The 20,962-nt window shown below is 54.3% G+C and overlaps 2 protein-coding genes and 1 long non-coding RNA gene across 10 annotated transcripts; 1 reads left to right on the forward strand and 2 right to left on the reverse strand.

Annotated features, from left to right (window-relative positions):
• Nucleotides 1-3,711: 3,711 nt before the first annotated feature.
• Nucleotides 3,712-8,711, forward strand: LOC116239370 (annexin A4-like). 6 transcript variants are annotated; one of them, XM_090129242.1, is made up of 6 exons: nt 3,712-5,188; nt 5,318-5,558; nt 5,724-5,814; nt 6,239-6,318; nt 6,715-6,761; nt 8,537-8,711. In XM_090129242.1, exons 2-6 carry the CDS (start codon nt 5,505-5,507, stop codon nt 8,541-8,543), a joined length of 279 nt encoding a protein of 92 aa, XP_089985368.1. In that variant the 5' UTR covers nt 3,712-5,188; nt 5,318-5,504; the 3' UTR covers nt 8,544-8,711. The 6 variants fall into 6 exon arrangements, 3 of the variants coding, with proteins under 3 accessions (XP_089985368.1, XP_089985366.1, XP_089985365.1); XM_090129240.1 differs by having other exon boundaries at nt 3,712-4,757; nt 5,094-5,188; nt 6,715-8,711; XM_090129239.1 differs by having other exon boundaries at nt 6,715-8,711.
• A 4,324-nt stretch (nt 8,712-13,035) lies between these two features.
• LOC149913714 (uncharacterized) lies at nt 13,036-16,114 on the reverse strand. The gene is made up of 6 exons (XM_090128992.1): nt 16,006-16,114; nt 15,789-15,892; nt 15,213-15,366; nt 14,470-15,013; nt 13,852-13,976; nt 13,036-13,331 (listed from the first exon to the last, which is right to left on the reverse strand). Exons 1-6 carry the CDS (start codon nt 16,112-16,114, stop codon nt 13,216-13,218), a joined length of 1,152 nt encoding a protein of 383 aa, XP_089985118.1. The 3' UTR covers nt 13,036-13,215.
• Nucleotides 16,115-16,349: 235 nt separating this feature from the next.
• LOC149913715 (uncharacterized) lies at nt 16,350-20,537 on the reverse strand. Of its 3 annotated transcripts, XR_016460991.1 has the most exons (4): nt 20,303-20,537; nt 20,145-20,194; nt 18,480-19,723; nt 16,350-18,164 (listed from the first exon to the last, which is right to left on the reverse strand). It is a non-coding gene; the product is annotated as an uncharacterized LOC149913715 (long non-coding RNA). The 3 variants fall into 3 exon arrangements; XR_016460989.1 differs by having other exon boundaries at nt 20,145-20,536; XR_016460990.1 differs by lacking the exons at nt 20,145-20,194; nt 20,303-20,537 and having other exon boundaries at nt 18,480-18,989; nt 19,292-20,115.
• Between the last annotated feature and the right edge of the window lie 425 nt (nt 20,538-20,962).

The raw sequence follows: 20,962 nt of genomic DNA on the forward strand, positions 1-20,962 counted from the left end.
TGTACCCCTCCACCCCCAGACCCCCTTTCCACTCACAGAAGCCTCTTTCTCCCCTTTTCCCCCTCAAAATCCCCTCTCTCCACCCCCAGGCCCCCTTTCCGCATCACAGGGCTTCTGGCTCACCAGATCCCCCAGTTTCCTTGTTCCACCCTTTCTCCAACTCCAGACCATCTTTCCACCTCTAGAAGCCTCACTAACCCCTTTCCCCCCCACGCAACCTCCCCTATCCAGCCCTGGAGTCATGCAGAAGAATCTGGAGATGTCCTAGAGGGGTTTGGGGCATGCAGGGTGTCCCCAGGCGGGTCCAGGGAGTGTTTGCATTCATCAAGAATGGTCTGGCCATGTCCCAGAGGGGTGTCGGGGTGACCAGAGTGTCCCCTAGTGGTTCCTGGTGTGCTCCAGAGTTCTCGAATGGGGAATTTTAGGACAGCCTCATGTAGTGACACGTTCTCGGGCTGCTTTGTCCCCATGAGATCGCTCCCAATAATGTCTGTTTCCATTAAAATATAAGCTATGTCAATTTTGTTGTATTTTTTCCCCACTTCCTTTCAGGAATGGATGTTTCTTGCCAATCCCCCGTACTAGGCACCACGGAAACAAGGCCCAAGGCCACCGGTTGACACTGGGACAACCGCTGTCCCCAAAGTTCTCACTGTCACTGTAACCGTGGAACCTAGGGCCGTACCAACGTACCTCGAGAGCCCCATCAGCATCCTGCAGCTCCTGGAGCCGGGTGACGCTGTCACCCTGGCTGTCCAAGACTGTCCCCAGCTGTCTCCCCTGCCATGGTGGCACAACTGCAGCGCGGTGACATCCTCATTGAAGAGGTGGCGAGGAGGGGTTCAGGGAGGGGGGCTGGGGACAGTCGGGGGACACGTGGGCTGTGACATGGGGTTGGTGGTGTCACCTTCACTGGATGGCACTGAGTGTCACTGTCTTCAGGTGACACCGTGACAGAGGGTGACCTCGATGTGGAACAGCCGTGATGCTGTTCCACATCAAAATACAACAGAATACAACAACATAGAACAAAATTGACGTATTGTAGACGAAAAACTTAACATGAGCCAGCAGCGTGCCCTTGCGGCTCGGAAGGCAAATGGGATCCTGGGCTCCATCAAAAGAGGGGTGGCCAGCAGGGACAGAGAGGTGATTGTTCCCCTCTACTCTGCTCTTGTGAGGCCCCATCTGGAATACTGCGTCCAGGTCTGGAGCCCCCAGTACGAGAAAGACAGGGAGCTGTTGGAGAGGGTCCAGAGGAGGGCCACGAAGATGATCAGGGGACTGGAGCACCTTCCCTATGAGGACAGGCTGAGGGAGCTGGGCTTGTTCAGCCTGGAGAAAAGAAGGCTGCGGGGTGACCTCATTGCAGCCTTTCAGTACCTAAAGGGAGCCTACAAACAGGAGGGGAATCAACTCTTTGAAAGGGTGAGTGACAGCAGGACAAGGGGAAATGGTTTTAAGCTGAGGGAAGGGAGATTTAGGTTGGACGTCAGGGGGAAATTCTTTACGGAGAGAGTGGTGAGGTACTGGAACAGGCTGCCCAGGGAGGTTGTGGATGCCCCGTCCCTGGAGGTGTTCAAGGCCAGATTGGATGGGGCCCTGGGCAGTCTGGTCCAGCATTAGGTGGAATGGTTGGTGGGCCTGCGTGTGGCAGGGGGGTTGGAGATTCATGATCCTTGAGGTCCCTTCCAACCCTGGCAATTCTGTGATGCTGTATTTATTTTAATGGAAACAGACATTTTTGGGGGCGATCTCACAGGGACAGAGCAGACTGAGAACATGTCACTATGTGAGGTTGTCCTGAAAATCCCCATTTGAGAACACTGGAGCACAGCAGGAACCACTAGGGACACTCTGGTCACCCCGACACCCCTCTGGGACATCTCCAGACCCTTCTGGATGAGTCCAGGAGCCCCAGACACCTCAAGACATCTCTGGGACATCTCCAGAGCCTTTCAGAAGACTACAGATCCTTGCAGAAGACTACAGGACCCTCTGAACCCACTTGAGGACTCCGTGGACCCCACAGGCTCATTCCGGGACATCTGCAGACCCTTCTGGATGAATCCGAGGACTCCCTGGATCAACGTGAGGATCCCCTGGACCCTCCAAGTTCTCTCTGGGACATCCCCAGACCCTTCTGGATGACTCCAGGACCACTCAGCCTCACATGACGATTCTCTGGACCCTACCAGACTCTACTGGTGGGACATCTCCAGATCATCCCAGTGGCTCCTGGGAACTCCTGGGCCCATCCTCGGAGCTTCCAGGTCCTTCAAGGGATCGCTGGGACTATCCTGGAGACCTCCTGGGCACCCTCAAGACCCTACCTGGACATCTGCAGACCCTTCTGAATGAATCCAAGGACTCCCTGGATCTACCTGCCCCCCCCCCCCCCGCACGCCCCAAACCCCTCTAGCACATCTCCAGATTCTTCTGCATGACTCCAGGGGTGGAGAGGGGAGGTCGTGGGAGGGAGAAAGGGGTTAGAGAAGCTTCTAGAGATGGAAAGAAAATCCGGGGGTGGATAGGGGGGTTGTGGGGAATCCACGGGGGGAAAGGTGTGAGCGGGGCTTCTGTGAGGTGGAAACGGGGTCTGGAGCTGGAGAAAGGGTGGAACAGGGAAACTGGGGGATTGTGGCGTGCACCGTCTGCACGTGCTCTGCAGCATGCCTAGTGCAAGCAGGGAGCAGCAGCGCGGCGGTGGCAGCATTGCACGGGAACCTGCTGTGCTGCAGCGCGAGCCTCCGGTCCTGCTGCTGGGCAGCGCCGGGCGCAGCCTGGCTCCCTGCTCTCCGCACCTCCCTGCAGGGACCGATGGCCGTGCCCGGGATCTGCCCGAGCCTCTTCTGCAGGCTGAGCCGCCCCAGCTCTCCCAGAATCCCACCCCAACATTTCCCACGCGGTGCTGAGGAGGGCAGGGGACGCGGGGGGAGGAACGGGGCTGGTGGTCGCAGTCCTACGACGCGGCCGTTTGCGCCGCCCCGTCCTTCCCCAGCGGTGGGCACTGGACGCGGTGGGTTCGTGGAGCTGCAGAAACGACCGCGGGCAGAGACGTAGCAAAACGAACGCTGAACGTTTAATCGTTGAACACGCAGAGCAACCCACAGAGAAATGACCGCATTCCCAGCCGGCTCCCGTCCGAACGATCGTTCCCCCCTCACAGCTTCCCTCCTCGGGGCCAACACGAAGCGGCTCCACGTCGGCTTCGCGCAGCTCCGGGAGCTCCGCGCGGGGACAGACGGACAGACGGAAAGCGGCGCTTGGAGACGGCAGCTGCGGGGCAGCAGCTCAGCACGGCGCCGCCGACGATCGGAGCCGAGCGAGAAGCGAAGGCGCCCGCCGGACTCCGTGCCGGGCTCGAACGCGAGTCGATCCGTGGGATCGCTCCCTCTCTTTCGGGGCCGCCCGGCTCAGCCGGGAGCCGCTCCCGGGCACCGGGCGGGTCCCGCCGCTCGCGGTCAGCCGCCGCTTCTCGCAGCCCGGCAGCGCCTCGCCGCCACGACGGAGGACGGCGCGGTTCCCCCTCCGAGATCGGCTGCGTTCCGACGGGGGACGGACGGGGGCGGCGGCGGCGCCCGCAGCCGCGGCCGCCGTTGGCGGAGAGCCCGCGCTCGGCCCCGCCTCCTCCGCTCTGCCATTGGTCGGCGTGCCGAGCGGGGCGGGTGCAGGGCGCGGGGTCCTTTCCTCCCGCGGTCGCGCCGTCATTGCGTCATCAGCGCGCGCGCCCCGGACGGCCCCGGCCCGGCTGCCCGCGGCGATGCCTGCGGTCGTCGTGTTGCGGGAACTCGGCGCGGCTTCTCTGGAAAAAGGATTTTTGCAGATCAACTCTCTGGGCGCGCTGCTCCCTCCTGGTTCAGCCCACAGCGTTCCGCCCGTGCAGTGGTTGTTCCCGTGCCTGTTTTCCGAAGCCCCGGCTCCGTGGAGCTGAGCGCTGTTTTGTGTGGTGGCAACCTCTGGTCCTGGCGCTGGGCTCCGCTGGATGCAGCCTGGCTCCGTCCTCTGTGCCCCTCCCTGCAGGGATTGGTGGCCGTGGGTGGGATCCCCTGAGCTGCCCTTCTCCAGGCTGAGCAGCCCCTCTCTCTCAGCCTCTTGTGGTAGAAGAGGTGCTCCAGTCCCTTCACCATCTTGGTAGCCCTCCGCTGGACTCTTTCCAGTGTGTCCAGCTGTCTCTTGTACTGGGAGCCCAGACCTGGACGCTGTTCTCCAGGTGCAGCCTCACCAGCGTCGAGCAGAGCAAAAGTAATGGTGCAGAATAACGGTCCTTACCTGCTACAAGTCAGGACTAGGGCTATGATGGGAGCACGCTGCTTTATGACTGACATGGAGAACTGGTAGGAAGAGGGCCTGGTGGGCCTGAACACAGATGCCTGGTGGGCCTGAACACAGATGGCAGGTGGTCCAGCTTTTGTTTCACTGGAAACCAGATAACTCCATGGGCAGCAATGTGGAGAAATGTTCTCCATGTAGTTGTGTCCCTGTGGCTTCTTTCTGATGTGCTTGGAAAGTCCCACTAGAATAGGCTGCTGCGTGAGACAGAAGCCTGATACATATCACTTGTGTGGGTGGAGTTTTATCATCTCTGTGTTCATCTTTTATGTTTGTTTTTTTTCATTTCAACTCTATGTGTGCATCGGGGCAAGCCTTCCTTTGCTAAATCCTTTTCTTGTGGCCTTAGGCAACAATCAAGGGGGTCTCAGGTTTCAGTGCTGAGCAAGAAGCGCAGGCTCTCAGGAAGGCCATGAAGGGCTTTGGTAAGTCGATCTCCCTCCCTCCTCGGGTCAGCTTTTATTTTTTCCCCAGCACTGGGAATGGCTGCTCTGGTGGTTTGTTAGAGGGAAGCGTAGCTGCTTGCATTGCTCTGCTGCACAACTGCCCTAAAGATGTTTGGAAAGTGGAAACAGAACTGCCCTTCATGTCCCGAAATGCAGCTGCCCTGGCGGTGTGGGTCCTGGCAGCTTTGTGTGCATAGCTGTAGTCCTGGGGCTGTGGAGAGCTGGCTGTGTAGGGGACTGGAGGTGGCACAAGAGCAGAGGGCACTTGTGATTCTTGTGCAAGCAGCCTGACTAGCTTCCATTTGTTTCTTGCAGGCACGGATGAAGATGCCATCATCGACGTCTTGACCAAACTAAATGTTTCCCAACGTCAGTGAGTTCTGGTCACCTCTAAGAGCACCAGTGGCAGGGTAGGTGGTCTGCAGAGATGTGTGAACGTGGTTGTGTCACTTGGGTGAAAAGCGAACAACGACCCAATCTCCCTAAGAGAAAGGTCAGCAGAGACTTTACCTGACCAAGGTTGTTTTGTTCTTGTTCAGTTCAGAGCAGTTGTTGATGCAAGGAGGGTTGGAGCCTGAAGAGGAGTGGTGAACAGCTCAGTTCCTTCTGTCCTCGAAGGCCGTACCTTCTGCCAACTCCTTTCTCCTCTCTTGGCCTTTGATTTTTTGATTGATGACTTGAAGTGACTTGAAGCTGAGTGGGAGTTTTGAGAGAGTGATCACTGGGATGATGACTGCCACCACCATGTATGACGTGCACAAACTAAGGAGGGCTGTGAAGGTTTGGAAGTCTTCCTTTCGTATTGCTTAAGTTCTGGCCAAGGACTTACTGCTTTGTTATGTATGTCTTCTTATTTATCGTTAACCTAAATTATTATTAAAGAAACCTGGTTGCACGTCACGAGCAGTTGCTGGTATCTTAAATCTTGCCTTGGTGATTCCCTAGGGAGCAGGAACAGATGAAAGTTGCCTGATTGAAATTGTGGCTTCTCACACCGATGAAGAGATTCGTCACATGGATGAGAACCACAAGCTTCGTAAGTAGAGCAAAAGGCCAGGCCTTGTCCTGCTGTCTGACAGTCAGTTTGTGTGTGTGCAGGCAGATGTGAAGAGGAAGGAGTCTGGGGAGCTTTTTGTTGTGACGCACTGGCCGACCTGGGTGTTGCTGTTTGTCCAGAGAGAAGCTAGACTAGAATTTCACCAGCAACTGAACTGGTATAAATAAAATTGGGAGGAGCATTCTGTCTGTCAGGGGGACGTGTGGCTCTCTTGCCCGTTTCTTACTGTCTGCGCTTCTTAATTGGAGGCCGTAGCACTAATGATGATGGCTGGAGTGCTGCAGTGATGCTGAGAGCCCTGGGCCCAGTTCTGTACTTAGCAGGTTATGGCTGGTAAATGTTGTGGGCAGCACCCAGGTGGTGGCCCTGCTCCTAACGGGTGCTGTGTGTGTGTTCTTGCTAGAATCTGGCTGCTCCCTTGAGGATGACATCGTATCTGACACATCTCCCATGTTTCGAAGGGTCCTCGTGTCCCTCGCAGCGGTGAGCCACGCTGAGGGGAGGAGGGGGTGAATCTTCAGAGCTGTGGGCACAGCTCTGCACTCAGTGGTGAGGAGCTCCAGGCTGGCTTTTTCTCTCCCTGTGTGTCCCATGGCCTGCTCCTCAAACCCAGCTTCTGCAGGGAGGAGACTCTGACTCTGGGTGTGCATGAGTGCTGTGGGCCCTTTTTTAAACATCCCAGTAAAGTGGGTTGCTGCTTGTTTCAGAAGGAAGCCCGAAGCACACCTGAGCTGTGTTTCACTGTGTTTGTAAGCTAGTGTTCCCTTTGGTGCACTCCATTATCCATCTCCAGCAGCTGTTCCTGAATGGGGAGTTCTCAGGAGTTGTTTCCAGTAGATGCTCTGGTGAACTGAGTCTTCTATCCTTGTGTCTTTGCAGGCAAACAGAGATGAGGGAGTGATGCCTTTGCTCAGCAGGATGCTCAGGTGTGTAAGTAACATGAAGTAATGTGCTTCCCAATCTATTCTTGTGCATGTGATGTGTGGTGAAGAGAAGCCAACCTGTGAAATGGGCATAATGGTTCTAGTCTTGTTTGCAAGTCTCTAATGAGAGGTCTCTAGACAGGCTGGTTACTTGGCAGGGGCAATGACATTTTGGTTGTGGGTTGCCGTGCCTGGTTGGTGCTTGTTGGAAAATATCCATGATGTAGACAAGTACGGGCAGCAGTGCTCTAGCTCCAAGGAATTAAAGATCTCCTGTACACCCAGTCTTCTCCATGAGCCTTACTTTGTCATCCATGTCTGTAAGTGCCTTACGAAGTGGGGGAGAAGAAATGGGGAACAGATGAGGTGCAGTTTATGTCCATCCTCTGTACACGGAACAGGGATCACCTGCTGAGAGGTAGGACCCCTCCACAGTGTCCTGGGTTTTTCTTTCCTTCCTTGTTTGTGTGAAATGCTTTTGTAGGAGCTCCATAGCTGTTCAGGAGATGGGAACTCTTCTGAGGCAGCAGGTGTCCTAGAGAGAGCCCCATTGCATCCATTGCATTTGGGCTGTGTTATTCCCTCCTGAGACTGAAAGGGGCTTCAGAAACCTAAGTACAACTGGCTGCTGCTCCAGCATGGAAGGCAGAGGTCATGAAGTGATCTCCACGTCCTTGTAAAGCTCCAACTTGTCAACCTGCTGTCTGAGTGTGGAGCACGACCAGCCGTGCTGCGCTTTGTGTGTACGTTGCCTGTAGGGCTGGAGGTGGGGAAGCTGCCCCAGTGACTGCAGAAGGAACTTGAGCTGCACTGTGCCTGGTTGCAGGTCAGCCTCATAGTCTTGGTCTGTTTGCCCTGACTGGTGGGAGTGTAAACCATCAGGTGTGCGTGTCAAGCCTTTGCTCTCAGTTAATTTCTGTCATGGAATGGTACCTATGAAAGAATGACTTGTCCATAATGCACATCTCATCAGCTCTGCCTGATGCCTCATGCTGAGCTGCCTTGTGCTGGGGTCACGTACCAAATGTGCCAGCACCTCCTGCTGGGACTCATGGATAGCACTGCCGTTAGAAACTCTGCTGGTGCTGCCTTCATGATGTGAAATTCTCTACCAACCTCTGAGATACAACTTCCTCCCAAGCCCTACGCTCCTGTCTGCTAAGCTGTGTGTTCTTATCACTACAGAACGTGGTTCTTGTTTGCTTTTGCAGGTGTTTGTAACTGTTGGTGATGTTGGAAGTATCCAAATAATTTTCCAGGACGGTATCTCTGATAAAGCAGATTTTAGTTGCAGTTGCCATGTTGGGCCTCCTGCAAGCAGGAGCGCACAGAAAACAGTGCTCCACCTTTTATCCCCTATTGCCCAACGCTGATCTCTTTCTGCCCTGGTTCCTCACTGGCTGAGTACTGGCATCCTGACACTGCCACAGCGTGGGACAGTTCTGCTTTGTGTAAAGGCCCTGGCTCCTGGAAAGCTTGTTAAATGTATTTCACGTTTGCTGGCTTACCAGTCGTACAATATGTTTTCCAGTTCAGAATACTATACCTACATTGTTTAAAAGATTTAAGACCTATTGCAACTTTGTAAGGAAGAATTTGTGGCATAGCTCAGTAATTATGTTTCTAAAAGATGTTACTAATATGTACATGATATTTCTACTTTTCACACCAGCTACTCCTAAAGACAAGCTACAGAACACAAACGCGTTATGTTCCACTTCTTTAACTCAACTGTCCATCTCAATATCCAGTGCAGAAACAACATGTCTCTCCCACAGCGAATAACACTGTGAAGGCATCACAGAGCGCCTGCTTGTCTCCGCAGTGCTCAGGGGCTTTTCTGAGCTGCAGGCCCCGCACTGCAGCCCCACGGCACAGCCTCACAGCTGGTGACGGACTGAAGCTGGAGAATCCTGGCAGCAGAGGACGCTCCTGCCCCACAGAAGGGCCGGCAGCTCCAGCTCAGCTCCAGCGCCCTCAGTGCTGGAGAGGAGGCTGAGGTGCCTGCAAGCGATGGATGCGGTCCATCCAACCTTCCACCTCGTGTGGTTCACCGTGCAAGGCCAGCAGGAAGAAAGGTGGGCACGGGTAACACGGCATCCAAAGGGACTGCAGAGCTCTCGGGCTGGGAGTCCAGGGTGTGGGGGCCCAGGGGTGCTGTGGGACAGGGGTGAAAGGAGGTGGTGCGTGCCAGTCCTTGGCTGCAGGACTGGTGCTGGTGGCAGGGCCTTGGGTTCTGTGTCTGCAGCACCTATTTGCGGATTGGTGTCTGCTTGGAAGGGATGGGACCCACCTCCCTAAGGGAGGCGAGGATATTTTTGTCAGTAGGATGGCAGCTTCACAAGGGAGGCTTTCAACTAAGAATGGGGAGGGCTGCTGAGCAAAGGGATGGGGTGATGCAAGGGAGAGGGACCAGAAAATGAGCACTTGCAGGAGAGCAAGAAAATGCCTGAAGGCACCATTCTGGGGAGATCCCCAAAGCTCCAGAGGAGGTTCTGGTGGGTAACAGGGGGAGGCTGTTGGGACAGAGGAACAGATGGACAGAGGGACCAATGGAGGAGAGAACTGTTGGAGGGAGGGAGGAAGGGAAAAACAGATTGAAGGATCACTGGGTGGATGGAATGATTGTTGGATGAAAGGATGGATGCAAATACAGGTGGATGGAGGGATCAACAGGAAAATATGATTTCTGCCTCAACGAGCAGCGTGCCCCCAGGCCCCACTCCCTCCATGGGGACCAGTGGGGCTGGCCCCGGGGGTACAGGACCCACGTCCCATTGTTTGGAGCCATTCCCTTGGCTGCTAAAGAACCCGGAACCTGTAAGAGGAGTTACACTGTAAAAGGAGGTCTCTTCCCAGGCTAAAACACCTCCCGTGTACATTGAGATAAAGCAAATTAGTAACCGACTCATCTTTTCTTTATGAGTTTAACTTTCAGCCCTGCACTTTCCTTGACAGCGCAAGTAGTTCCCTGGCATCCTGGAATAACCTCCTGTAACAACACTTCAGTTACCTCCTGTGCCTTATTAGTTCTACAAGGGAATGCCTGCAGCCACCCTAAGAAGCTACCAGTACCAACACACAGCAATACCCCCCTTTTCTTGGGAGTTCCGAGAAATCAATTTGCCATTGTTGCCCCAGAAGGCTCCCTTTCCCAATAGCCCCACCTGTGCCCTGTTCCTGGTACTAGGATTGTCCTTTGTAGTGTCTGTTCCCCAAGTACGTTTTATCATCTTCCTTGGAACCCACTCCCATAAGATACTGAAGGGCATAACAGTGTGTCCATCTGGGCGCGCACCCCTCTGTCAGCTTGCTCTCTTCCCTCCTAAATCATTAATTAGATTCCTGTCCTCTCTGGAATATTTTACAGGTTCCGCCTCAGGTTCAGAGATGTTAAGTTTGCCATCTGGAATTAAAGCCTTTGCCAACTGCCTGTTCTGTCACCTGGTCCACCGTCTTATTTCCAGTTTCCTGCCCAGAGCCTTGTCTTGAGTAAGATTACTTTTAGTAGAGCAAAAGCTTTGAATCACCTTTAAAATACAGAGAAACAAATAATACTGTATTATCTTTTGTTTTATTTTCATATTGTTATTATCAGGTAAAGAGGCAGACAAGTCACATCTCAGAAACAACTTGATTTCAGTGGCCTTAAACGGTCCCTCTGTGATGGTTATTTTCTTATTGACTCGCTGTCAAACACAGCCAGTGGATCTCTGTACGTGCAGTTTAGAGTTCCTAGCTAAAATGAATTGCATAAATGCAGATTACAAATATTCTTATCTCAGCACACTTTTTTATTTATTACCTTGCCTAGGTAGAAAGACAGTGCTACAGCACTACAACTCACAGCATGTTCTTACCCAAAGGGGCTTTCCCTTTCCGCCATTCCACAGTACGATTCAATCAAACCCCAGGCTCCTCCCCTAAAATGAGGTACAGTTAATCCATGCCACAGAAACCAGTTGCCAATACAAGGCTTGGGCTGTCACCTCATGGCCACCAACAGTTCCTCCAACACAGCATTTCCACTGCCAAGCCTGACTAACTTCTCAGCTGCAGTGCGCTTTCAGAAGGCAGTACTAGTCTCACTGCTGCTGGGAGAGTGGCAAAGGAACCCAAGTCTGCCTGACAGCTCCACATCGCTCACAGCAAAGCTGCACGAGCAAACAAAACGCTCTCAGCTGCAGAAACGGAGAAACATACTTCACTCCTGCCTTGCACAACTAGAAGCAGAAGGACCTCCACGCCGCCGTTTGGCCTCGCCAAGGAATTCACACAGCTCTAAGCACCACCATTCACACACACACTCAGATCACTCTACAACTAACAACTGCCACTGACTAATGCTCAAAGCCAGAGACCCTCAGGGGCCTCCTGAGACCCAGCCCACAAACTCCAAAGAAGAACCTTCACCCAAAACAACAACTGGACACCCAGGCAACAGCAGACACAGCTTCTAGTTACCCCCAAGAGGCAAAGAACTCAACCCGAACACAAAGACAAAACTGCTTAACCCACTCTGAAGATCAGGGCACACAGAACACCAACAAAGAACACACCTCCATGCTGACAGCCCTCACAGCTGGCAGCCAGCCCCTACGTGAGGGGCAGAACAAGGCCTAATGAAGATCAAAGGCCAGTCGGCTGGGGGCAGCCTGCCAGGCCTGCTCTTCTTGGTGCTCTGCCTGGGCAGTTGGAGTGCTCCACGAGGCAGCTGTGGCAGCCTGGATGGTCTGCCTTGGGGCTGCGTGGAGCGGCTGCACTCAGGCCTTGAGGGAGATCCGGAATCTCTGGTGAAGCTGGCTGACTGGCTGGGGAAGCCTTCCGAGGCCTGAAGCCTCCTGGCCGGCCAGTTGGGCCAGGCCGAAAGCCGGCTGGCCGTTCAGGGGAGCACTGCCAGGCGAGAGGTGGCCGGCCGGCTGGCCCATGGAGCTCTGCATTTGCAGACCTCTCCAAGCCGGCCAAAGGGGCCCTGCCAGGCCAAAAGCCCGTAAGTTGTGATCCAGATAAGACAGAAGAGACTGTGCTGGATTTCCCTGGGCATCAAAGCACCGTGAGACGCTCTGATGCCCTCTCGCAATTCTTTCTCCCTCCACCAGCACAAGAGCTGGCGTCAAAAGGCGCAATGACACTGTCACAGGCGTTCTGGAGGTTTTTAAAGGGTAGGCCCCTGATAAGGCTTTATTGATGGTTTTGCCCCTCTACATTTCACTCTAGATCTCCTTGTTGGCCTGGAGAAGGGAAGGCAGCGGGGTGACCTCCTTGCAGCCTTCCAGTACATAAAGGGAGCCTACAAACAGGAGGGGAGTCAACTCTTTGATGGTGTAGCTAATGGCAGGCCAAGGGGAAGTGGTTTTGAGTTGAAGATTGGATGCCAGATTGGATTGTTCTTTCCAGAGAGAGTGGTGGGATACTGGAACAGGCTGCCCGGAGAGGTTGTGGATGCCCCGTCCCTGGAGGTGTTCAAGGCCAGGTCGGATGGGGCCCTGGGCAGCCTGGTTAGTATTAGATGTGATGCAGATGGGATTGACGCATCTGTTTTGCAGCCTCCAGTGGAGCTGTGTGTGTCGTGGGCACCCCATGCCCGCATCAGCGTGGGTAGGGTGTGGCCTTCCTGCGGACTGGGGGTTTGGTCTTTGGAGGCTGGCACTCGGGAGACCCCGTTTCTTCTTTTATGGGTGGCAGCAGTCCAGGTCGGGTGATGGAAGACTCCTCAGGCAGCCTGGACTCCCCACGAAGTGGTGATGCTGCCATCTGCCCCAGTGCATCCTGCACTGTCCTGATCTTCCTTGCCCTCTGCCTGAGAAGTTTCACCGAGTCACATGTCAGTGGGAGCCTGGATGGTCGGCCTTGAGGCTCTGTAGACTCAGCCCTTGTGGAAGATCTTCTTGAGTCGCTTCTGAAAGGTGTTGCTGGCCTCAAGGTGATCTGAGGGGGTGCGGCCTTGGCTGTCTGCAATTTTTGCACCGCATCCTCACGATGGGCTTTTCCTGCTTCCTGCACTTCATCAAGGAAGCTCACGTGTTTGGTTCCCAGTGTTCGGCGCTGGTCTTGTTTGCTTGATGGTACTGCCTCCCCCTGCAGCTCGCAGGTCACCGGCTGCTCTTGGGCTTCAGACGCCCTCCGGATGGGTGGCAGCGGACTGAAAGGACAGAGCGGGAGGGGTCCGCGTGAGTGGCTGATGGCTTTGGGGCCGCATGCTGCAAGCCTGAGCCAGGAGCCTTGGCTGCAACGCAGCCCTCCCCACAGACAGCTCAGCGGCTGCCCCGTGACTCTCCTGGGATGCGGAGAGGGGCCAGCCCTGTGAGCCGGGGGGCTCCTGGCGTCCCCATCCCAGCACGGTGGGTGCTGCTGCGTTCAGCACTGTTGGGCGGCCACCAACAGTGACCCTTTGGGGCTAGGGAACGGGCTCTCGCTGTGTCACCCCCATGCACATCCCAGCCCAGAGCCTCCAGCCTCACCTGGCCTTGGAGCTCTCCTTCAGCAGTGAGCTCCTTATCCTTCTGAGGTCTCCTCCATCAACGCTGTCTGAGCTCAAGCGTTTGATGAAGGTTGGACGGTCAGCAAATGACACTGGAATGGAGAAGGCAGAGGAGATTCACCGTAAACCCTTTGGCTCACTCACAAGGGGCTCTCAGGCCTGTTCCCAGAACATCTGAGAGGGACGCTCTGCTCCCCCCACTGCTGACATCTGCACCGCCCTCGGACCCTTCCTGACACCATCCCTGGCCCCACTCCTCCTCTCTGCAATTCAGCTCTGTTTTGGGACTGCATTAGTGACGTTGGCTTTGGGAAAGAGGAGCTGGGTGGTGACGATGAGGTGGCAGGGTGGCTTTTGGGGACCATATCCTTCTGCTAGGGAAGGGCGGGGCCTAAGATCCGCACATCCTCCTGCCATAGCCAGGGATGGGGGCACGTCACACCCAGCACCTTAGTTTGTGAGAGGCCAACAATTCCTTAGTTTGGGAAGAGGCCGTGCTGAGCTGGCGTGAAGCTTTGACACAAGTCAGAGCCCTTGGCTGATGGTCAGCAAGGGATTTCCCATCTCAAGTATGTTGCCCGTGCCGCGGAAAGGAGCTGGCAGTTGCTTTACCTTTCTTGCCCTGGACAAGAGGTGGCAAAGTGCCTTCTTTCTTTGGTTTCTCCTGACCAGGGATGCTTCCTGAGGACCTGCGTCTTATTGTGGGCGGTGGTTTGGGTACAAACTCCATTTGAAACCTGTACGAGAGGAGAAGACAGCGACCGGTGTGACGCAGCGCTCCAGCAATCCTTGTTGCTCTCTCTGATTGCCTGCTCCCAGGCACATTGTCATGCTGCATGAAGCACACGACTTTCTAAAGTCTTTAGCAGGGTCAGTCGAGATAGGTGAAGGGGAAAGAGTTTCAAACAGCAGGAGGGAAGATTTAGATTGGATATAAGCTTTTGACAGAAGGGTGGCAGGCACCGGAACATCTTGCCCAGAGAGGTGGTGGGTGCCCGGACGGGCATTCAAGGTCGGGCTGGACCAGGCTCAGAGTTACCTCATCTGGCTGTAGGTGTCCCTGTTCCCTGCAGGGGAGTGGGATGAGGTGCCCTGTCAGGGTTCCTTCCATTCTATGATTCTGTGACATATGCTCATGGGCAGGACACTCATGGACACAAGGAACAAGCGCTCCAGAACGAGAGCTGAGCAGGTGCATCAAGCAGCAGCTACAGCCACCAACATACTCACATGGGAAAGACGACAGCGCAGCCAGAGAGCGCCATGGAGGCCACCGGTGCCACCCGAGACACCACCGTGTCCAGCAGCCAGGGGGCCTGCAGGGGAGAAACGGGGAGGATGTGGGACGTCCTCGTGAAGGCTGAGGCATTGGGGACACGAGGAGCCCAAGGCGGGGAGAGCTGACAGCAGCACAGCACTTGCACGGCCCGAGCAGCTGGCCAGGTCCTGGTGGGCCGTGTGCGGGCACAGCAAGGGTCACGGCAGTGCCTGGGCCACGGAGAAACCACACAGCTCACCTTGAAAACAGCTCTTCTGAATGTATCTTTCCCTGATAGCTTCTCGAGGAAGTCAAAGAAGAATTTCATTTGGAACGTCAGTCCATCGATGTGGAGGACGCCGATGTCCTTTAGGACAACAGCAACGTTCTCCCCGTTCTGCAGGCAGCCGGAGAGCAGGGACACGGTGCTCTGGATGCAAGTCCTGAGTGTCTCGCAGCTCAGAGAGGCAGCTGCGGCTGCCTTGCTGTATTCCAGGGGCTCCACCTTCCTATGGACTGAAAAATGCAAGGGACAGAGTTGATGATACGGGTGGTTTTCTACAGGTGCTTGCCTAGAAGTGCTTCTGGTGGACATCAGCCAGAACGGCCTCATGATTGGACAGGCTCCTCAGAGGAGGAGGTTTGCTTTTGAGAATGGAGGCGCTGGCCGTTTGCCCTGTCCATGAAAGCAGCAAAAGTTGATCCCCCCTCCTACCTGGCAGGGACTCCCTGCGGGCCTTGAGGTGGTGCGTGGCTATGAGATTTGTAGCCAGGTGAAACACGGGCCACCGCAGAGTCAGGGTCCCATCCTCAGTGCGGATGTCTTTGGAGATGGTGTCAAAGGAGCCGAAGGTGGGAATCCAGACCCCCTGCAAGTGGAAGAGAAAGGAAGGGCGGAAGGGTTATGGGACGGCTGGAGGAAGAGCCAGAGGGGTCCAAGGTAGGGACAGAGCTCAGGTGCCCTCTGCCGCTGTTCAGAGGCACAAGCCAGGGCATCGGGAATGGCTTTGGGAAGGGGCTGCACAGTCCTCTCCTTCCCCTCGCCCTCCCAAATGCAGCACAGCAGGCAGGGCAGAAGCAGCCTCATGGGATCCAGAGGCTTCCAGAGACCGGCATCAGCCCTGAGATAGACAGTGCCCAGCACAAGTGGTCGTGCAGGAGTTGCAGGAAGCCTGTGGGATGCCCAGGAGAGAAATGTGGGGGCAGTTTCCTGCTTTCTGTGGAGGGGAAGACTCAGAGGAAGTCCAGGCTGAGCTGGACGGGGAGAGGAGGAACCCGACAGCCAACACACCTTCTGCAGCAGCAGCTGCTCCCGTACATAGGCGGCCACCGCATCCCAGACGGCAACTCGCTCTGGAGGACAAAGGAAAAGCAGGTCACACTCTGCATCTGCCGCTTCCCGGCACCGCTACCGCTGCCAGGTGGGAGCGAGGTGGCAGATGGAAAGTGTCATCTCGTGCCAAGGTTGGCTGCAGCACCGCTCCTGTGCTGGCTGTGGACCCGTGTACCTTCGGTGTTGGTGCATGTCGGTCTGGAGGCACGCCTCGCTGCGGGGCCGACCTCGCTCATCCCGTTCCACCTCGTGCCGGCGGCTTGCTCCTTGTTGGCGCCAGCCATGCCGGAGCTCATCCTTCAGATGCGTCTGCTCTCTGCCAGATGCTCCTTCAGGATGCAGGACCCACCAGCGTGCTCTGCCTTTACACCCCTCCCGGGTGCCCGTGTCACAAACGTCGCCACGGCGACGCAATGACAGCGTGGCCGGTGCTGGCCGCTGCCCATTGTGACGCTGGCACCAAGACCTTCAGTCTACTGTTTTAATCTGACCCAGCTGGAAAACTTCACTATAGTTAGTTTCCTTGATTCCTGTGCAATTTTACTTCAGAACTGAAGCTTGATTTAAACAATTTTTTGCAAAGTCTGAAATGAAAGTTGCATTTCTGCTTATATATAGCTGCTTTGATCCACGATGAATGAAGTCATAAAACAGAGTGTAAAGGGAGTTTCTAAACTGCCTGTTGTTGAGTTCATTGTTGAAGGCAACAGGAGAGCCCAGAATGTGGCTTTTGAGAGTAGATTTGCCACTGCCTCTTACTGAGTTCTGTATTGCATTTTTCTGTGCGTGCAATTCTTTTGACTCAGAAATACAAGTTATAATGAAGGTGAGGTACTTCACAGCACATTAGAGATTTTCAACAAAAATGCATTTGGAAAACACATTATAAACCTAAATGCTGCAGAAGGACATTGATTAGGATTCTATTTAAGGGCAATAGATTCTATCTTTGCACACAGCCAGAAAATGCTCCTTCTACATTTCACTGATCACCATGTCAGCACCTCTGGGGATCAGCCTGTCGGTTCATTGGAATAGCAGTACACTGACAAAGTGCTGCTGTAATCCTGGAAACCACGGAATGCTCATGGATTTTGTCAGCCAATTTACAGCCTGGTTTCAGCATTGCTGAATAGGCATTTGTACTCCAGCAGAACATTTCAGAATCTACAGAACATTGCTAATAACTGCAGTGGAACAGGGAGGAATGGTGAAAACAGATTTCTGCTTAGAATGCTTTCCAATTTAGTAACTAATGCATTTTTACTTTCCTAGAATTCTCATGAGCTCTAGATATGCAGTTACATTTGAAAATGCTAAACGAGATAGCAAAACTGAATCATAAACACAGGAAACAGATTCTGTATTCAGTTTCCTGCTTTTCTGTCCTGCTAGCATGTTTGTTGTGCTTTCTACCATTTCAGAACCACAGGAGCTAAAACAGTCTGAACAACAAGAGTCCAAATCCTTGTCTTTGGAAGGCCCGCCCAGTTACCCAACCCCCGAGCAAAGAAAAAGAAGAATCAAGTCCTCAGTCACCACACATACTCAATCAGTCAGCTCTGACATAAAAGCTACCTTTTTCATGCACCTCCACATATGCGTGGGAGAAAAGTGTTCTGGGCATTCAGCAAATGGCTTCCTTCCTTCTGATCACTCAGGCTTTCTGGTGAGAAACTTGATAATGGTTTAAACCAAGCCATTCAGCAAACTCACAGTCCATTGCACACAGTCCTCTTCTGTTGCTGCGGCATCCACAAATGCAGTAAGGTTCCACCCTGGATGGAGGCTCCCAAGTCTCAGGCTCACGAGTTGACCAGCTCTCACAGCTCACTGGGCTGTTCTCACAGCCCTGGCTAACACTGTCCAGGTTAACTGAGTCTTTCCTCCCTGGATTTGGGTTCTCCTCTTCAAAGAGAAATGATTTTAGGTTTCATTTGGTCAAAGCCGGCAAAAATCAATTTGAAAAAAGGCACCTTTCAAATCCAGAAGGTCAACTCCACCTACTCATTCATAAGTTGGTTAATTAAGTGTATGGATTTGCCACAGCTGGGAGCATACCTTCAACCATTCTATTACTTGCCCTCAAGTCTTACATACCAAAGTACAGCTCTTGCCATCCAGTTTTTCATCAAGATTGGGGTGCTGCATTTGGATTCACATTCAATTAGTAATCCAAACTCCAGAAGTTATTTATGATTTCCATCCTTCTCCAGTCTCATATCCTCAAAGGGCACTGCTTTACGCTGACTGGGCTGGCTCCTGCCTTTAACTTCACTTCCTTTGGGGCTGCATTTTGGCTCTGCCAGGCATCCCTGATAGCCACACTCCTAACTAATTTAGGATTTAAGATCTCAGTAACTTCTGGGGGTACAGCCTTGTTTTTCCCAGTTTGTGCTAAAGCCAGAGGAGGAGGAGATGGTGGGGAGGGAATGGGGGAGATGGGCGATGGGGAGATGGAAGGGATGGAGGGGGGGGATATAGGGGTTGGAGGTGGGAGGATGGGGGGAGGAGAGTGGGATGGAGAACAGAGGTGAAAAGATGGACGGAGAAGAGGATGGATGGAGAAGGTGGAAGGAGGGGTGGGCAGAAGTGAAAGGATGGATAAGGGGAGGGATGGAGAACAAGGAAGGAGGGAGGGACACGCACCAGGCCACGTGCTTGGCTCACGTGCTTGGACAGAGAAGGACCACGGCGGCGCTGGAAGCGATGGGCAGAGCCAGCACGGCGTCCCTGCTGCAAAGGGCACTTTTCCTCTCTCCTGCTTTGATTCTCACCAGGCTCTGCAGGGTTTCTTCCACTCCATACCCGCTCAAAGTATCATACAGAGCCAAAGTGGAAAACCTGCTTGCAAAACAAGTCTTGGCACAACCAAGATGAACTGCCAAGCTCAGCTCTCACTACAGAACCAGTTATTTGTGACTACACCTACAACTATCAGCCCCCATCAAACTGGCAAATGTGCATTCTGGGGTGCATTAAAAAGAGCGTGGCCAGCAGGTCGAGGGAGGTGATCCTCCCCCTCTACTCTGCCCTGGTAAGGCCTCATCTGGAGTACTGTGTCCAGTTCTGGGCTCCTCAGTACAATAAAGACAGGGATCTCTTGGAAAGAGTCCAGCGGAGAGCCACAAAGATGGTGAAGGGCCTGGAGCATCTCCCCTATGAAGAAATGCTAAGTGATCTGGGTCTGTTTAGCGTTGAGAAGAGAAGACTGAGAGGGGACCTGATCCAGGTCTATAAATATCTGAGGTGTGGGGGCAAAGTGGCGAGGCCAGACTGTTTTCAGCAGTGTGCGGAGACAGGACAAGGGGAAATGGCAGAAGCTGGAGCATAGGAAGTTCCGCACCAATGTGCGCAAGAACTTCTTTACGGTGAGGGTGACGGAGCACTGGAACAGGCTGCCCAGGGAGATTGTGGAGTCTCCTTCTCTGGAGATATTCAAGACCCACCTGGACGCCTACCTGTGTGACCTGGTGAAGGGATCCTGCTTTGGCAGGGGGGTTGGACTCGATGATCTCTGGAGGTCCCTTCCAACCCCTACGATTCTGTGATCCTGGCCTGTATCAGAAATGGTGATGGCAGCAGAGCAGGGAAGTGATTGTCCCGCTGCACTCAGCTCTGGTGAGGCTGCAGCTCGAGCGCTGTGTTCAGTTCTGGGCCCCTCACTGCAAGAAGGGTCTCAGGAAGACCTCACTGCTCACTGTAACTCCTGAAGGGAGGCCGGGGTGAGCTGGGGGCTGGTCTCTTCTCTCATGTAACAGCGATAGGACGAGAGGGAATGGCCTCAAGTTGCACCAGGGGAGATTCAGGCTGGACGTTAGGAAATATTACTGCTCCAACAGAGTGGTCGGGTGCTGGAATGGGCTGCACTGGGAGTGGTGGAGTCACCAGCCCTGGAGGTGGTCAAGGAACACTGAGACGTTGTGTTGAGGGATGCGGATTAGTGAGAGCTATTGGTGATTTCAACCCTGGTGATGGTGTGATTCTGTGATTCTGGATGGGGGATTCAGGGGGTACACTGGCGGAGAGGGGGGGAAAGGAAGAGGAACATCAGAATGGGGGAATAGGAGGGGTGCGACAGGGGAAGGGGACGAGGAAAGGCACCCTGGGGGTCAGAATGGGGAATGGGGAGGGAACTGAGAAGGGGGCAGTGAGGTGGGGGGTGGAGGAGGACTGCAGGAATCAGAATGGGGGAACTGGAGTTGGGAGGGTGCTCCAGTATTCAGGTGCGAAGGGGAGCACAGAGGAGAGTTTGACCCTGGAGGTCAGAAAGAGGGACTGGGGGGTTGCAGGCCAACCACTGGGGGGACTCACCAGAGCTGAGTGCAGGGGACACAGAGCACCTCCTGCCGCAGGCTGAGGCCCTGAGTGACAAAGAAGCCCCACGGGGCCAAAGCAGAGCAGCATGCGGCCCCTGGCTCCCTTAGCCCCAGTCCCCATCTCGGTGTCCCCCTCCCTACCCATACACCCACCTGTAGAAGCTGAGGCAGCGCATTGTACTGTGGAGTACTGCATCCAGATCTAGGGCCCTCAATACAAGGAAGGCAGAGAGATGTTGAGAAGGTGCAGAGGAGTGCCACAAAGATGATCAGAATGCTGCAGCACCTCCCCTGAGCAGACAGGCCAAGGGAGCTGGGCTTGTTCAGCTTGGAGAAAAGAAGGCTGGAGAAAAGAAGGCTGGAGAAAAGAAGGCTGGAGAAAAGAAGGCTGGAGAAAAGAAGGCTGGAGAAAAGAAGGCTGGAGAAAAGAAGGCTGGAGAAAAGGGCGAGTGAATGGCAGCCTTTCAGGACCTAATGGGAGCCTCTAAAGAGGAGGGAAGTCAACTCTCTGAAAGGGTAAAGAACAGCAGGACAAGGGGAAATGGTTTGAAGTTAAGGCAGGGAAGATTTAGGTTGGATGTCAGGGAGACATTCTTTACTCAGAGAGTGGTGAGGTGCTGGAACAGCTGCCCAGAGAGGCTGTGGATGCTCCATCCATCCCTGGAGGTGTTCAAGGCCAGGTTGGATGGGGCCCTGGGCAGCCTGGTCTGGTATGAAATGTGGAGGTTGGTGACCCTGCCTGTGGTGGGAAGGTGGTAGAGATGATGTTTAAAGTCCATTCCAACCTGGGCCATTCTGTGTGATTCTGTGACT

The sequence above is a fragment of the Phasianus colchicus genome, chromosome 35 (assembly GCF_987193195.1).
Source record: "Phasianus colchicus chromosome 35, bPhaCol1.hap1.1, whole genome shotgun sequence".
In the NCBI taxonomy this organism is placed as follows: Eukaryota; Metazoa; Chordata; class Aves; order Galliformes; family Phasianidae; genus Phasianus; species Phasianus colchicus.